An 18750-nucleotide genomic window follows, 5' to 3' on the forward strand; every position below is an offset into this window, starting at 1 on the left:
TTGATGCGGTCTCAATACCTCACCTGCTTCAGAAAAACTGAATAGCCTGACCTTGCTGGGCCAGCTTTTTTTCCAACCAGCTATAAGAGCAATTGCCTGCATGGGGCATGTCTGGTGGTCTTCTTTCCCTTAAGGAAGTCATTGAGTTTTCCCGTTAATTCCATGCGGGCTTTCAATTTGCATTCACTCTGTAGTCTCTAACAGAAGACTGTACTAGATTTAGCGTCTTCATAGACTTGCACCTTCCTTCCCTCCCTCTGGACTCACGCATCCCTCAATCTAAAAGGAAGGGGTTGCCCTAGGTGGTTCCTAAGGTGGCTGAAGAGGAAAGCGCTCACAAAGCTCTGAGAAGAGTGAATTAAATTTAGGAAACCAACAGTGTGGATATTGTGATGAGCGGCGGTTGAGTCCTGGCCCCACTACTGCCAGGCCTGAGCTCCTCTTCCCTGTCGGGACAGTGACACCAGAGGGGCTGGTGGTTCCTAAGCCAGTGCTTTGAGCCCCAGGATAGAGCAGACACATTTTGGCTATCGTGGTCCTTCAGGACAAGGGTGGGAAAACAGAAATGCCCCTTGTTCTTTACTCTTTCATTTCACCGAAGGAGCAGTAGCTGGGTCCCAGGCCTCGCACGGTGCAGTCTGTGCTGTCGCTGTCGCACTTGCCACAGTGACATTCGGTGGCTACGGGGTATGTGTAGAGGGAGTCTGCGTGGTGAGCACAGCCGGGCAGTCTTATGGTCTCGTACACCAGCTCCTTGAAGGTGCATACTTTCTGGGCGTTGGGTCTGAGTGGGTCCTTATACACCAGGTCCTGAGGAGTTCAGGGAAGGGAGAATTAGGATATACTGTTCTGAAGTTTCCATTCAGGCTAGTCAAAATGAGACCGAAATTCAATACCGCATGCTTTCACCTTTACTCGTCAAAACCCACAGAACATCATAGACCACCTAGGAAGTCTGATTCCTTTCCTAATTCTTCTGGAACATTTCTTTATTGCTCTGGAAGTCTTGCAGAAAATATAAGTCATTTCTTTCCTAATCCCCATGGCCATATCAGAATATTATTTATTTGTCAGAATGCAAAGGAACTTTGAAACTGAATACAGAGGAATGATACATAATAACTTTAGAAATTTAGTTGCCTTTTCATACTATATTAATGACAACTTAAATTACCAATATTACAGCTTTACTCTCAGGAAAGAAGAATACTGTTTGCGTTTATAAAATAGTGAAACAATATATTAATAGTAAGGCTTATTTTGTTTATGAATACCCAGGTAGATCATTTCACTGCTTGACAGACAACTTTTCTCTTTTCAGTGCTGTTTATGTTCTAGAGTATTAGCTTCAAAGGATGTGTACTCTACCTATAATATTTTTTTGAAATCAAAAATTGTTCATTCTAGAACTTTCTAGTGGAAAATTTATTTGTGCTGAGGGGAGAAAATGAGGCTGCTGCTCATTCTGTTTCTGTGGCATGCTGCCTAATCAATAGTGCCAGAAAGGGTCAATAAGCAGTATAGTCAATAGAGTTTGATTGAACTCTTTCAACACTGAATAAAGGGTATCTCACGAGAAAGTTCTGCTTTTCTCAGTCTGTGGTATGAAATTCTACTTGAATAACAGGGGAAAATAGGCTAGAAAAAGAGGCAAGTGAAAACTGTCTCTTTACTTGTATTAATGCAAAGAAGTGGTGTGAATTCAGGCTAGTGGCTTAATGCCTCTGAATTTCCTATCTCTCAATGGCTTAAACAAGGAGGAGGTATGTTTGTGAGTTTAAAAAGCCTGCCAGGATTGAAGGTGTTTTTGGGTTACTTGTACGCAGATGTGCAAGCAGATCTCAAGACAATTTTTATAAGGTGTTGTTTGTGTCTTCAAGTAACATGAATACTTATTTGAAATCATCTCAAGATCCTAATTATAAAAATTGCCTTTAAGAAAATATTGTTGTTCTTTTACCATTATATATACAGTCCCTACTTATATCTCTACATATAAAAATATGGCATAGAAATATGTTATATTTAGGAATAGAGTCAGTGTATATCACCCAGTTTATCTAATTCTAAGGTTTCATAAGTTCACCCAAATAAAATCCCAGTCTCAGACTGGCATCCTAATTACTAACCCCATTCACAAACTGGCATCCTAATTACTAACCCCATTCACAACACAGATACTACTGATTAGGGAACTTGTGGCTATTGCCTGGGAAATTAAATATTGCTAAAGTGCAGATTCCTCCGGCTCTCCTCATACCCCTCCCCAGCAGAGCACAGGACCTACCCGTGTGTAGCAGTATCCTGCACACCAAGTGGTGTTGATGCTGACGCAGAAGCGACACTCTTCCTTCTCTACTGCAATGGTGATGTTGGTCAACTCACAGCCTTGGCAGCAGATTGCTCGCCAGCACCAGAATAGAATGCAGAACCGGATCGACTTCATCCTGGGCTGGGAAGTGAGCAGCTATGTCCTGTTAGCAATAGAGAAATCCAATAATTAAAATCAATGTGAAAATTGAGAAACAGCCGACACATCTTTCTCAAACATTCTGCTTGAGCAGGAATTTTTAATTGTTTTGCTTCCTAGACCATTATTCCTCCATTTTTTTGGGGGGGGGTTGTGGGTGGAATAGGTAAAAGTAGAAACATATAGATCAAAACTTCAATATGATGATTTAACAATGAAATTATTACTATCTTAAAGTGATTATTCTAATCAGGTAATTTGTGAACTTTATATTTGCTTATATTAACAGTTTTTGAAGATTAGTTTGCTGAAAAGGAAATAATTATATAACAAAACAATTTCTTAATTTTTATCACCATTTAAACATCTGTTTCTGTTTGCCCACATCTATTGACAATGAGTTATATTTCAGAAGTTAGGCAAACTGGTCTCTAAGTCAAATTCTTCATGATAGTGCATTGGTCATATTCAAGAAGGCAAGTTAACAAAAGTAAGTTTCTATACAGCAGTGACAAAGAATGGCCATTCCGTCTCTACATCCTGAAAGCCTGCAATTGTTTCCAAAGTAGCTGTTCTTTTTGCTCCAAGTATGAGACTCACCTGTGTAGTCAGCTGTCTTTTCTGGGGAACGCTGAATACTGAGTCAAGTCACACACCTCCTTTTATACAAAACTAACACCCTGTGGATTTACAGGGTGTTAACATGACCAATACTAACACAAAGCCTGCTGTTAGGTGAATCAGTGTTTAGACGGACAAGGAGATCAAGCCTTGCCAAAGTAGTCTAAACGCCATGGACCAGAACATGCTATCAGCGGTGATGGTTTCTGTACAAATGGAATCTGATATGGTAGCACACCCACGCCTTTCCCTTGCTAAATTAAAAGTGACTCTGGAGTCTAGACTGCTCTTTCTGATCTTTAACTTGGAGAACTCTGAATCCTTTCCAAGCACCACTTTGGCTCCATTGAGAAGGAACACCAAAATATGTCTAATCAACTGTTCTGAGAACAGACTGAACTCTAAAAATGGGATGGCTGAACGTGTACGTTTGGGGAAAACCTAAGATGTTCTGTAGAGACATACTGACCTTGGCGTGTCTATAATCCACTTAAATAGACTGGCAACTCTGGAGTTTAGAGGAATATGTTGACTGACGAGGTACATTTGGGAGTTGATGGCATGGAGCTGGGTGAGAGTGCAAGGGAGAATAATGAGAATTTAATTTAATGAGAATAGAAGAGTTGAATGTGGTTAAACTTCAGTGGTAAAATGTCAAGGATACAACGAGTCTTCTTCTTTCTCAGTCTCATTTTTTTCTTCCTCTCCTTTTCTTCCACCCAAATGAAGTCTAGCTGGGTTATTGAAGTTATGAGCTGAAGAGAATGTGCTCTCCTAGAAGCAGGTGAAGGGAAGGTGTCAGAGTAGAGGACGTGACAAGTAAGCCAAATGCTGTATGAGAGGAGGGCTAAGATTGTACAGCAGATCTTACAATGTACGGATCCAATCCTTAGCTGGAGAAGTTCAGTGGATGGGAACTCTAACCTGGTGTTTGTTTAAATGGTTGGGAAGAGATGAAGTGTAGTAAACATAGACGATTCTTTTAAGAATTTTGTTACGAAAATAAGCAAGAAAACTGGGTAATTGGGGCAGTGTAGAAGTAGAGTAAAAATAATTTCTTTTCATTTTTACTTTTATGGGGGTGGGAAGCAAATGCCTGTTCTTATGGAGATGGGCATGTGCTTAAATAGAGTGAAAACCAGTAAGCTGCAGAGAGTTTAGAATGTTACTAAAGACAAGAGAACAGAGGGTTTTTAGAGCACATATAGAGGGTCTGGCTTTAGGCAAGAACATGGGGAGGTTAACCCCCAACCAAGCAGGAAGGGAGAGCTCAGTGGTGAATGAACAGGTGTGATAGAAGAACAGGTGTGGAGGGAGGGCAGGTGTGGAGGGAGGGCAGGTGTGGAGCGAGAGGAGGTGTGGAGGGAGGGTAAGTGTGGGGGGAGGGCAGGTGTGGTGGGAGGGCAGGTGTGGAGGGAGGGCAGGTGTGGAGAGAGGGCAGGTGTGGAGGGAGGGCAGGTGTGGTGGGAGAGAAGGTGTGGTGGGAGAGAAGGTGTGGTGGGAGGGCAGGTGTGGAGGGAGGGTGTAGGTGCTTATGGGCAAGAGTCATAATAATAGGCTATGTACTGGCCTCTAATTAATTTCCTTTCCCAGTAATATTGGGAGTGTAAAACAGCAGCCATAACCACCATTTGGTAGTAAGGACAAGGCATTTGCTGAGAGTTGCGGAAGTTTTTCTAAAGGAGTCTTTAGATTGGGATCGCTCTTAGCAATCCCTTATATTTTGGAGTAAACTCTTTACAAGTGCTTAATCTAAATTCACAAAGTATTTTTATGTGGCCGTACATCAACGTCTATATTTCAATAATTACATGTGCATGTAGTTTCAGTAATTCCCAAAATATATACTTAAAATATTAGCAGCTTCTTTACATTAGTGCTCACGACTCATCAACACATAAGCATATTAAATCTGTATTCATATATAATCTTGACAGGAACCTTTGAAGGAGTTATCTCTCCCTTTGGGAAGATGTGGAAAGTGAAACCAAGCAAGGCTGCACACTTGTTGGGGTGAATTTGGTGTTTACACTCAATTCTCTCTGCCTCCATATCCAAAACGTTGCTCATTGAACCATGTAGATTTGGGGTGGTATAAATTCCCCCTGTCTCTCACTCCTTTTGGAGCGGAACCAAGACAGAGGCTCTCAAACATCAGTGACAACTTTAGGTGAAAGAGCAGGCAAGAGTTGTGAACAAAGTTCACTTATTTTAAACGAAAAAAAATATTTAAGAGGACATTCTAATTTTCAATATTGTAATTTATATTTAGGTCAGAGTTCTAAAATACCCCCATCCTCCTTGTCTGTTCACGAAGCCCCAGACCTGTCTCAGTTGCATGCCTCCTACAGTTTAGTTTATCTATTATTTCATATGTTTCTTAATGGATGTCAGTGTTAGCAAAAAATGAAAAAGAGCGAGTGTGAGCTTTGCTCGCCCTGTATTCTGTTTCCTTTACTCTTAGGACTGTATTCACTGGTGTGACTGTAAATACTGTGTGTTTATAGGCTGCAATGGACAGCTCCTCTCTGTGCCAGGCTCCGGCTCTTCTGAGGTAAGCCCAGGTGTTCTTGGGGCCTCCCCTGAAGTTCTCTCCTTTGGGCCTCTGGCAGCTCCCTCTGTATTTTTCCTTCCTACAAGTGAGGATTTATTCAGATTGACTCATTTTCCTATGTAGCTTCTCAGCAATTCCTTGGGGCGCCTGTGTTTCATCAAGTGGGTTTCCTGCTATCTTGACTGGTCATTGGTTGATACAGCATCTGCTGTCTTTCCATCCCCCAGAAATAAAATCTTGGGGGTGAGAATAGCAACATTAGCTCACTGCTCACTGGAATATTGAACAATATTCAGGGAAACCTACTACATCGCTCTTTATTGGATTGAGTCTCACATCCATTTTGTAGTCCCCCATGTTTTCTCTAAACCTAGCATTTTCTGTTTCTTTTCTTTTGAGTCCCTACCTCAGTGGTGACATACACCCTACTTTATAAACAGCAGACTTCTGAGAATCCAGAATCTGTATAAACCGGCGTCTCCAGCTCTTAAGATGTCAGTGCTTCCGCGATGCAGCGCCTTCTTTGATTTGCCAAGTTTCTCAAGCAATTCATTCATGCCTGAGTTTAGAACAGAGCATAATTAGAGCTGCAATCATGAGGGGTTATCTATTCTCTACAGCAAGCCTTCTTGCCTCCCATTTTCACTTGTCCATAAGATGATGTATGGTTTGAAATGGTTAATGTATTTTGGTTTTTGTTTTATTTATTCTTGAAACTATTTTAATTCTAGAAATTTACTTACTTCATTTAAGTCACTATAATAAATAACCTATGTGATATAATGTCCCTATAGAAACTGCCTAGTTTTATTGTTTTAACCTCATTATGTGATCCATCAAGAATAGCGTAGATCTTTGCTGTCCAATTATAGCAGACACCAATCACATGTCATTACTTTGGTTTTGAAATTTGGTTAATAATTAAAGTGCTCTGTTAGGTCTAAAATAGATGTTGGATCTTCACAACAGATGAAGAAAGCATCTAAACTCTCTCAGTAATAATTTTGTCTTTATTATGTTAGAAATGACATTCATTTAGATATATGAACCTAACTAAACTATGAAGTGGAAATCTTACCTATTCCATTTTAACTTTGGCCTTGCTTTCGAATGTGGTAATTGGAAATAATTGAATTCTAGAATGGCTCCCATTTGATTTCTGCTGGATAATTCTAGCATTTGACTTGGTGGCTAATGAGTAAGTTCACAGAGGTTGGTAGATCTGCTTGGTGGTCTAATGTCTGGTCCATGTGCACTGTTCATCGCCAGACTAGGTTGGCTGATAAAGGCACAGCAAACAAGAAATCCCTGTCAATAGAAGGACAGAGTGTGCATTTGGTGTTTTTCTGAGAAGAGGTCAACAGAGTCAGTCTTTGTACTAAACTTTTTTTCTTCTCCACAGGGACTGCCAGCTGGGGATTTAATTAATTTTATCAGAGGGGACCAATGGCACAGTAGGATGAGACAAAATGCTTATCTCCCTTGTGGCTTCTCTCTTCAGAACAAAGTAGACCACACTGGCATAACATTCTCCCGATAGAGCTTCTTTGAAAGCAGTGATAGCACTCCGAATATTCCACAACGGTGTTCCTGTAAGAAGTCAGTCGGTTTGCTATCAGGCGCCCACTAATGCACAAAGCTAAAAATATCTCCTAGGCTTACAGCAACTAGAACGTGCGCAGAGTAAGCATTCCACACATACATATGGATTTCATTTTCATTTTGATTCTGGTTGGCAATTTTCTAGAAAGTAAAGAACGAGGTACGCAGAATGCATTGTCTGTTGAAGTAACTAACAATGTATTTATGATTGATATGGGCTATGCTGAAGAGTCGCCAGAGATTGACAGTTCTTCTCCGTATACGATGCAAGTGCCCACTAGCTGTTTCGTATCTTTTTGCTTTTGGAATGAGTATCTCATTTATATGCATGCACACATATGGGACATTGGATAATAGCTTATCATGCTTCCACACCTTTAATATTATGCATGTCCTTTGTGAAAGGCATTGCAGCCTTCACTCTACAAGGACACAAGTTTGAGCCATCACTGAGCTAAGTGCTTTCAAGCATTATACCACCGAGTGTTTTCAGTCACCTGAGGATGAAGGCATCGTCATTAGCTCCCCATTACAAATATTTTTGGTTGTGAGCCTAGCCTTTAGCGGATGAACCATCTCTCCACCTCTCCCCATTACAAATAAAGAACTACGTGTCATTAGAGCCTGCAGGGAGAACCAATATTCCTGCCATTCCTTCTGTTATCTACTATTTACTAGACAGAGTGGCCCACTTGATGAGAAGCACGCAGAGCCCGGGCGAGATCACCCTCACTACCGAACTTCAACATTGTGGGATTTCTTACATTCTGGATATATTCACCAGGTAAGAGAGAGCCAGTTGTGGAGATTAAAGGAACAAATCTCAGGAAGATGGCAGAAATAAAAAGCAAGGAAAATGCGGCGAGTCATTAATTCAAGGGGGCTCGAGAGAAAGCTGGACATTATACAATTGACTCCCATTGGATCTGCAAGTGATGAGCTAAGAGGAGGTCCTACAAATGCGCTATCTTAGTCAGTTCAGTCCTCACAACCGTGAACTACATACTGCAACCACATCCATTTCAGGGATGAGTAAACTAGAACATGGCCAAATGTTCAAATGTCTTTACTATTTTTCATGTTGCTGGTAAATAGAGCTGTCAATCCAGGATTCAGAGTCTTAAGATCTACCCGCCACGTTCTTCTACTGCCTGCTCTCCGCAGAATAAAATTTAGCCCATTTAGTATCTATGCTTTCCCTCTTTCCTGCTCTTTAAGAAGGTGTGTGTGTGTGTGTGTGTGTGTGTGTGTATGTGTGTGTGTGTGTTACACTATGTCTACTGTATATATGTATTCATGAGGCCATGTACATGTGGATGCCTGAGGTCAATCTCAGGTGTTTAAATTCAGTTCTGCCTTTATTATTTGAGACAGGGTCTCTCACTAAATCTGGAGGTTATAAATTGAGCTGTCCAGTGTTCTTCAGGGATCTGGCTGTCTCTTCCCTCTCAGGTTCTACATGTCACAGTCATCATGTGCTACGGTCACGCAGCCACATGCCTGACTTTTTAGGTGCATGCTGCCAGTCTGAAATCAGGTACTTATACCATTGGAGCACTCCCCAGCCTCTTTAGGATGAATTTAAGCTTCACTGTGCAAATATTTGTATTTACATACTTGTGAATGGTATTCCTATTGTTTGTATACCTTTACAGTGTGCGAGCAAATTGGTTCTTGTTGTATTAATGTTAAGATGGTGGACATTTAGAGGGTGGTTCTACTAGTTCACCAATGAAAGGTATTTAGTTCATGGGGGTACAGTTCTTGGAGGGGTGGGGCTTTCCAGACACCCTATCTTTCCAGTACTTTTCCATAGTGCCAGAAGCAATAGCAGTGCTCACTGGATGGAATATTCCAGAAAAGACAACAAATCAATCATTCAAACAAACAAAACTACTTTCTGCTCTGGTGGTTATTTGATTTGTTCTGAAAGGTTGGTGTCATGACTTTTGAAATACAGAATTATGCAGAGGATATGGTGTAGACCCATGCAGGCCCCGTGCTTAGGGCTTCACTGTTTGCAAGCCCATATGAGCCCTGCTTCATTGATTCAGTGGACCCTGATCTCCTGGTGTACTTCATCATCTCTGACTTCTATAACCTTTTCTTTCTCTTTTTCCAGATTCTCCAAGCTCTGAGGGTAGGGACCTGGTGGAGACCTCCATTTTAGGTACTCACTATGTGTAATTTATGGCTCTGGGTCTCTGTATGTATGGTACAGCTGATAGCTTGGTGTTTAATGGAACTCCTAACAGTCCCAAAGGGACAGGGAATAAGTGTGTCTCTGATTCTTTTGCCTGCTTTTGAGTCACTTTTCCTCCTATTGGGTTGCTTTGTCTTGCTTTGATATGAATGAAGGCTTTTGCCTTGTCTTATTGTATCTTGCTTTTTCATGTCTGGTTGTTGTCTCTTGGAGGCCCGCTCTATTCCAAAGGGAAACAGAGGGGGAGTGAATCTGGGAAGAAGGGAGGCTGGAGGAAGCTGGGGGGGGGGGTGGAGAAGGGGAAAATGTGGTTGGAATGTATTGAACGAGGGAAGAATCTATTTCCAATTAAAAAATGCAGAATTACTAGAATCTAGAACTTTTCCTGAAGAAAACAAACCATGTTCCAATCTCATATCTACTACTAATCATTACATGTTGGAGATGTTGAGACATTAGATTGATGCCAACATTGTAAATATTGATACTTTCTAAGCAATGTCCCATGCCTCCAAGTCACTTGCCTATCCATTTCTCTTGCTCATTGGCTACTTAAATGCCATCTTTCACCAACTGAGACCTGACAGTAGTATGAAGATTCTTGAAGATTCATAGGAGATACAAAGTAATTTATTGCTTAAATTTCACTATGCATGGGGAATTGCTTATATCCTATTTCAAAACTTGCATTTGGAACTGGAGATGTGGTTCAGTTGATAGCGCACTTGCCTGGCCTGAACAAGGCCCTGGGTTTGAGGTTCAGTACCACACAAACCTGAGTGCCGTGCACCCCTGTAATTCCAGCACCTGGAAGGCGAAGGCAAGAGAATCAGACATTCAACATGGTCCTTACATATTTAGATTGAGACCGGCCTTAAACTTATATACTTAGTTTGAGACATAAGACTGTCTCAAAAACAAGCAAGACAATGAACAAAATACACTGCTATCTTCTTTATTATCTCACTCTATTCTGAATCAATCCCGGAGATGATCTTTAAAGACTGCAGGATAGACAGGCTCGCCCAGTGACTTGCCTATATTTACACCGATTGGCAGACTTTTGACCCAATGCTCAACTCTTTATAAAAGTCATAGAGTTTGAATCATCCTGTTATAGGTGGCTCCAGAGTTTATTTGTAGCATAGAAAAAATTAGCAACCCTAGGAACGTCACATAACAGGTATTACTGGCTTTCCTTCTGTACTCCACCCTTCTGTAGGAACAGGGTTTCTCTCTGGCACCTGGCTACTTGGAAATGGGAAAATGCTTCACTTTTGCAGGTAGACACGACTGTGTTCTGAGTAAAAGTATCTAAATAAAATGCCATGTAGCAGCTCTGGGGTACCCCCACTAGCAACTCTGGGGTACTCCCACTCCCATCCTAGAGACTAGGCTCATTGAATATCCCAGGCTCCCCTTGAACCCACAGTCCTTTCTCAGCTTCCCAAGTGCTGGGATTACGAGTGTACACCACCATGAGGCTCTCTTTCTTATAAGAAAGCACAAGACAGGACCTTTCCTTTGCCTTTTCATCCCACTTCCGTGCTGCTCCGTGGGATATGATCATGTTCTCTTAGGCTCCCAGGGGGCAATAGTGGGACCGTGACACTGGAAATCACCTGAGCCTTCCCAGGACTTTCCCGAGTAGAGCTACCAGTCTGGGCCAAGATTGCACAGCGTTACAACTTTAGGTGAGAGGGAAATAAATTTTAAAATTAATTCTTTGGCAATTTCACATCACTCACCCTAATCCAACCCACACCCCAGTCCCTCCACATGTGCCTTTCACCTTTGTAGTGTCTCCTCCAAAGGAAAACCAAAAAAGAAATAATAAAAATAAGATAAAGACAAGAAAAAGGAAAAAGAATAGAAATAATAAAATAAATAAAAATAAGAGTATCCATTTCAGTGGGAAAACTTACAATCCAACAAAAAAGCAAGCAAACAAACAAATAAAATAAAACCCCAACCAAACCAAAGCCAAACACTTTCCTCCTCTGTCTTTGCCCCTTTCTGCCTCTTCATTCGTCTCAGCGGCCTGGCGGGAGGGGGGTGCTGTGTATCACATTGCTTACTGTTGTCCAAACAACTTTCCTGGAGAGTGTTCAGTGTGCCATGTGTTGTTGGTCAGGTTCAAGGAGTCCAACCTCGGGCATGCCATCAACACTGGACCCGCACAGAAACTCCCTGATATCCAGCTATTGCCATGAGTCATGTAGACCATATGGCATGTTTCTGCAGGACCAGCCCCTTCACCTACTCCAGTAGGTCATAGATGGGAAGACGTTGGGGTGTGCCTGCTCAGAGCCCTGGATGCTCAGACCTGAGTGGCTGCTGAGTTGGTCAGTAGGGGCCACTAGAGCCACTCCCCTCGGGTGAGGGACGGGGCCATCTTTTTCAAGTGTTGGGGCTCAGAGAGCTCTCCTATTAGGGCTGGAGCCAGCTTTCCTCTGTGGAGGTCACCTGGATGTATTATCCCAGGGCTGGCAAAGGATGGGGTCTATTCTAAGGTGAGGACAGAGGCTATTATCCCTGGCCTGTGCGGGGCAGGGCTAGCTGCGTGAGACCCTTGTACTTCAAGTCATGGTTCAACACATGGTTTGGGTGGGTCCCTGTCGTAACACGGGTGATGGGCATTAACACAGACTCTAGCTGCAATAGAACCACAGACCCAAATGTGTCCATTAACAGCAGCTCGGGCCTGGATATAACCATGGCCCCAGGTGGCAGCCTAGGCCTCTCAGATTGGCATGGACCAGTAGCAGAGTGGTCCCCAGACTCCAAATGGTCCCAGGAGGGCATAGAGACCCTGAGTACCCGATGTTGATAGGAGACACAGAACTCAACACAGACCTTAGCTGTGCTAGGGTCGTAGACGCAGACATGTCTCCCAGCCACAGCTCAGGCCCAGACAGCAACATGGCCCTGGGTGACATCACAGGCTACCCAGATCCACATAGACTCGACAACAGCATGATCCTGGGGCACCAACATTGCCTCAGGCATTAGTCTAGAACCTGCGTTTCTGCACTGCCTTCCGTGGTATGAGCCATGGACTTTGACATGGATTTGGCTACGAAGGGGCCATGGACTCATGGCCCTCCGCAGCAGCCCTGGCCTAGATGACTCCACGGTCATGGGTGGTAGCACAGGCCTCTCAGGTTGGCATGGTCCTGACAGCTGCAAGTCTCTTGGATCCCAACATGGTCTTGTGACCCAGAAGCTGTGCATCCTTGTGGCCTTGGTGGGACTGTGAGCCATGGACATCAACACAGACATCGGCTGTGGTAGGACCACAGACGGAGACATGGTCCTAAGCAGCCTCTCGGTCCTAGATGTTACCATGGCCCTGGGTAACTGCATAGGCCTCTCAGATGGGCATCAACACTGCTGCAAGGTGGCCCTTGGACAACAACGTGACCCCAGTAGGCAGCCAGTCCTCACGCATCTGCATGGCCCTTCAATGGTCACCAGGGACCATGGATTCGGCACCGATTCTGGCTGCACTAGGGTCATAGGTGCAGATATAGTCCCTGGCTTCATCCTGGCCCTAGAAACCAGCATGGCCCCAGGTGGCAGTGCGGTCCACTCTGATCTGTATGGCCCTGATGGCAGCATGACCTTCAGGCACCAATATGGCCTCCAGTGTCGGCCCAGATACCAGATATCCACATAGTCTTTGGTGCTAACAGGAGCTCCTGACATTGACTCAGACCCTAGCTGTGGTAGGCCAACCACCCAGACATGGCCCCAGGCAGGGCTTAGGTCCGGTAGACACCATGGCCATGGGTGGCAGTGCAGTCCATTCAGGTTGGCTTGGCTCCAGCTGCGGCATGTCTCTTGGGTCACCAACATGGTCACAGGTGGCAGCCCAGAGCCTGGACATTTGTGGCCTTTGGTGGTTGACAAGCCAATTGATGAGTGCTTGAGGGAGGAGAGTCAGGGAGAAGCAGTGGTGGGTGAGGGAGACAGGAGAGGAGCTAGAAGGGAGGGGATAGGAGTAGGTTTGATCCAAATGCATCACATGCATGTTTGAATATTAGATAAAATATTAATTAAAACAGGAAGCGTGAGAGAGGCCTTAGAAAACAGAGAACACACGGCATTTAAGAACTGACCATGGAAGGAAACATGACCGCCACACAGTTGACCTCTGAGCCGGTTAGGCTGTGGCTTTCCTCAGAGAAGGCTGTGGATTCCAGTGAACCAGCCTGAGAAGTTAGCTGCCAGCGTCCTTCAAGGAATCAGAACTCTGCGGAAACTGAAATGATCGCCCTTTTCAAGAACAGAAGAATCCAGGTTTCAGCCAATGGTCATTCTTCTTACTCAGATTTTAAAACACATGGTAGGGCTTTTAGAGCCCCAATCCACCACTAAGTCCCCTTTTAGCTACCACAGTGTTTTTATTCATTACCATCTATCCCCAGACCACAAATGCCCTCGGATATGCTAATAAAATCTGTTTCAGTTAAGTTTAAACTTCTTCCTTTGAGCGGTTGCTTTTGCTGTGACATCTCTCTAGCCTCTACTATTTTAAAAGATGTGAGCCTGAAAGAAGAGTTAAATAAAGACCACGGTTCTTTTGTGTGGGCTGGCACATTTAAGGATCAAAAGTAGGTCATGGGGCTTTTGAAGTGGGTGGCAGAGTAGAACATAGTGATGAGGGTTTTGGAAGATGACAAGCAGCTTAATTTTAATGAACTAAGTTGACCCTAGAATGATCAAAGATATAATATCCCATTTCGATCTGTAAGTTGGACAGGTAGGCTGGGAGGCAGTATAAGTGTGTGGCATTGAAAACTGCCTGGCTTCTGCTTTGTAACTCTTTCGTGGTCTTAGCATCCTTCATACATATGAAATAACCCCAACTCACACACACAGAGTCCTCTGGAGACGCTTGCTGTCTCCTGAGAATCTTTCTGGTTCTTTATGTGGAAAGTGTTGTCATTAATAACACAGAGACCATGACAGCAGTCACTCTGTAGGAAAGATACCCACACTCTTGTGCTTGCTGGAGTACTGCTCTTGAGAAGCAAGACATGGAGGCACCATGGAATGTCTAATTGTCTATTCTTAGCTGAATAAGGAAAATGGGATATGAACACACACACATTCACGTGCGTGCGAGAGCAAACATGCACACTTCATTCTGTAGCCTTTAAAAAGAGGGAAATGCAGCCATTTGTGATGCCATGAAATAGATGAGCCTGTGAGACATCCTGCTGAGTCACATCCCAAATCACTTCATAAGTAGATGGTAAAAAAGCAAAACTCACAGAAACTGTGAGAATAAGGGCTAGTAGGGACAATGGGGGAGCTGTTGGCCAAGGGTCATGGACATGGACTTTCAGTTGTCTTTTCTGGGGACTATTACATAAGAATGCATACTCAGTCCTTGGAATTAACCAGGTCAATGGGCCTTAGGTTCTCTTTACCACCACACAACCAAAGGCTGTATGGTGATGGTGTGTTAATTGCTTGATTTGGTTATTTATTTCATAGCAGAAACATATATCAAACATTGAGTTTGATAATTTGAAAGTCTATAGTTGGCCAATTACACATCAATATAGCAGGGGAAATGGAAAAAATCATATCTTACTAGATTAAAAAGATCAGTGATAGACATGCCTGCCCGTTCAGGGCCGTTTTTAGGGCCATGGCATAGTTTAGAGGAGTAATCGATGTGCACTGTGAAATAAATCAGTATTCTGTAGGAGAATGAAGCTAAAGAGCTTGAAAAGCCCAATTTCCTGACGAATTTTTTGCCTGAGGCCAGCCCTGTGTTCCTCTGGAAAGTGCTTAGGAACTGTGAGTGCTCTTACAGCCCTCTGGGCACTTGACTATGCAGAGAGCTTCCGGAAGTAAATTAGAGAAGTCAGGCTCCACTTGCTGGCCCTGCGGAGCCCAGGAACCCTTGAGCCAGCAGCCTCAGACATATGAGCCATTGAGTATTCCCTGGGACTTCGGATGGTTATGTGAAGGGAATCCTCGGCCTTTTGGAGAAATCCATTCAGCAGCTCACTTGGAGTTGTACCAAGCCTCACCTCCAGGTCACACACATTCTTGACCTTTAAACTCTGTTGCAGATTAAATTGTCAAGGTGAGAGAGAGGATGGAACCTGAGGCCCCCCATGGGCAGCTCTGTTTTAATTGAGTCAGGCTGTTATAATGGGCTGTTGGAGAGACCGGCCAAAGAAAGTTGTCCTCAGGGCTTAAGAGCTGAAGGGAAGTCACTGATATTTAGAGAGGTGGAGATTATGAGGAAGAGGGAGAAGAGAGCAAGAGGTACCCACAGTTCTGATTGCTCAAGACGACATGATTAGGGCAGTCATGATGTCTTGTGGGTGCTGATCTAAAACCGGACACAAAGACCTTCAAGGACGGAAGATAGTTTTGACTTGCTATTTCTTGAATCACCAATAAGCATTTATTGAAGTCACAAACCGACTCCACGGTCTACCTAGATCATCAGTAAAGGAATATGCTTCATGAAGACATTCTCTCAAAATATAAATGGATGTTCGAGTCAGAAATTGAGAAATGGGCCTTAGAGGCTGCTTTATTTCCTCTGTGCTTTTGGAGTTTTGAAGTTGAGCATTTTCAAACTGCAACCGAGGTCTTCATTCTGCTCCTGGGAGATCCCCCCCCCCCCCACCAGGTGGCTGCTGCCTGGTGAGAGATGGAACTAGATTGCCATCAGCTGCTCAGCCTTCCTTCTTGCTGCCAGGTGCAGCTAAGCACACACAGCCACTGTAGCCTGGATCCTCGCTGTGCTTACCCAGAAATGAAATACAATGGGCAGCAGAAATGAGCCCTATTACTAAATCACAGGTCGCTACCGCTGAGAGCGCTGTTGCAAAACAACGAGAAAATACCTGAGTACGACATGGTGCGTTACCCTTTAGAGATGATAACTCTCATTTTGTTCTGCGATGACATTTTACTTGTATCCAAGGCTGTTTTGTTGCAGAAAGTTTCTTCCCAGTTGTGCTCCTCATGATTTGTTAGTTTCCCTCACTGGTACCCTTTTAGTTTAGAGAAAAATCTCTTATTAGAAATATTAGTCTCTTTACGTTGCTGTTGAAGATCCTGGTAATCCATTTTGCTGGGCTCTCTAGATCAAGGCATTCCACTCCTTGGCCCAGAGTGACACTCAGAATTACCGTGAAATAGATGCTCTTGTCCCTGGGCAGAGTCTGATGAAGTGAGGGCCAGGGCTGAGGGGATCATGATCATTGTCCCAGGTATGAGAATCTGAGGTTCTGGGTAACTGGTAGCTTCTTACTATGCAGAAGAGAACCTTGTTTGGGAGGTGGACCAGTCCTGAGGCTGTGGCTCTCCTGCCAGTGTTGAGACAGGAAAGAGGCAGGTGAAGACGCAATAAAACTGGCTATGTCAGATGTTGGAAACCTTTTGAGATTATCCATTGCAGAAGGACACATTCCACTTTTTGGCTCCAAATAAAACATGTCTGACAGCTTTATGCATGAGGATGTTTACTTGACTTTATCCATGAGAATCCTTCTGACTCAGCATCCCAAACAGTTACCACTGTTGTGAACATGGGGACACACTTCGAGAAAGGACTTACAGCCCAATAGTATGGATGCCATCATCTTCAGCTGCTAGGTTCTTCAGGGCATGTCACTTTTCAATGCCTGAGCAGGGTTCTGGCAAAGGACTAGAATGATTACCTTAGTTAGCTCTTGGTACCCTCATATGAACAAGGAGACCTGCTCAAATGGTGGACCGTTAGTGATATATGGGAGAAGCTGGATTTCTTCATTTTTTTTATGCTAACATTTCTAGGTCATAGCATGTTGCCTGACGTAAAACAGGAATACAATGAAATCTTTCTGAGAAACCCTTATCCTAGCAGTCTATCTGGGGCATTGGAACACGGTAGGAAAAGAATCGTTTTTCCTGTGCAGGTTGACGACTGTTTGATGTTGATGGGACACAGGAGAGAGTCTGCAGATTCCAAATGATCTCCGTGGTTATCATAATTTCGAGCTTGCTCCAGTTCTACTACGCTCCTGTCCCCAGTCCTCTGCCTCGTGTGCTGATGTGGAAAAGCATATGGAGCATTTAATTCTAACCTATCTTCCCCTAGGACCATGCTGTGCACTTCCGTGTTTTCTTCCAAGCAAGACAAGATAGCGTCCTTTAAAATCCATCTGCAATGTTAAGAGTGTGTGGCTCTAAGGAGGAAGCCGACTTTGTGTTTTAAAAAGCAGGCTGTAACCACCCACTTCCCTCCATCCACTCCTTTCTTCTCAGACCCATACTGTCTTGTCCACTCTGGAAATCCCAGCCAACATTCGCAAGCTTCCCTGGAGAGGAACACTGCTGCCTTCTCCGAGACAGCGACTCTGAGGTCCCACTAAGTGAAATTACCCTTCAAAGCGCTCTCCATTTCAGACTCATAAATCAGTGAGGTGTTAGAGATGCGGCTTTGAAAATGAGACCCCCTTTGAAGCTGGAACGCGAGAGCAAGCATGCATTAGCGGCTCCTCTCCTGGGCTTGCCCTCTGCGCTTTCGTCAGCGTTAGCAGTTTTGTTTGTCTGTCTTTAGCGCTGTCAGTGCTCAGAGACGAGGAACCACTGCTTCTCCAGCTGATTTCTCATCATTGTAACAGAACTCAGGCCTGTAAACATTGTTGAATAAATGAAAGTGACAGCCCAGGTAGCTTAAATCTTTGGAGCACAGACTTCTCACTCTGAAGTCTCTGGATTAGTTTAGGTTGATAAGGAATACTTTTTGGAATAAAGCTTAAAGGTTAACTGATGGGATATATATGTCATTTAGCGCAGAGTAGGGACTTCATATTCATTCCTTAGATCCTTCCCAAGCATATTGTTGTAAAGCTCTATTTAATAGTATTCCCGATAACCACAGAATGGGATTCCTGTTTTAATAGCACACGAAGGAGCCACTGCATCCTTGGCTGTCTTATGTTCCTATCTGATGGTTTGCCGATGCCCACAGCAGAGTGGAACTTACCATGTTAAAACTCTTGTCTCTGTGGCCATCAGGAATTGCTGCAACTGAGTCAGTCCCATGGGAGCATACTGGCTTGAGATTTGGCACCCATTTCAGCTTCAGGGAAGCCCTGGTGAATACTTCATGAAAGGGTTTTTGATCTTGATAAGGAAACCATTGCCCACAAGTTGCTGACCACAGCAAAAGACCTCTTGGATCCTAGAAAATCAACAGAGGCAGACAACCAGGGGCACACTGATTGGCAACTTGCGGTTGCTCTCAATCCTCTTGGGCTTCAAACAACCCTTTCA

The 18750-nt window shown here is 43.8% G+C and overlaps 1 protein-coding gene across 1 annotated transcript; it reads right to left on the bottom strand.

Annotated features, from left to right (window-relative positions):
• Nucleotides 1-579: 579 nt before the first annotated feature.
• Fshb (follicle stimulating hormone subunit beta) lies at nt 580-2446 on the bottom strand. The gene is made up of 2 exons (XM_041678696.1): nt 2288-2446; nt 580-810 (listed from the first exon to the last, which is right to left on the bottom strand). Exons 1-2 carry the CDS (start codon nt 2444-2446, stop codon nt 580-582), a joined length of 390 nt encoding a protein of 129 aa, XP_041534630.1.
• Nucleotides 2447-18750: the final 16304 nt, after the last annotated feature.

This window comes from Microtus oregoni, unplaced genomic scaffold (assembly GCF_018167655.1).
Source record: "Microtus oregoni isolate MIOR12 unplaced genomic scaffold, Mior012 000031F_ref0000149, whole genome shotgun sequence".
NCBI lineage: Eukaryota > Metazoa > Chordata > Mammalia > Rodentia > Cricetidae > Microtus > Microtus oregoni.

What these genes read in the sequence shown, in the direction of transcription:
- Fshb (XM_041678696.1), bottom strand. Translation starts at nt 2,446, where the DNA reads ATGAAGTCGATCCGGTTCTGCATTCTATTCTGGTGCTGGCGAGCAATC. An exon ending in CAGGATACTGCTACACACGG is followed by an intron (nt 811 to 2,287) that starts GTAGGTCCTGTG and finishes TGAACTCCTCAG; the next exon opens with GACCTGGTGTATAAGGACCC.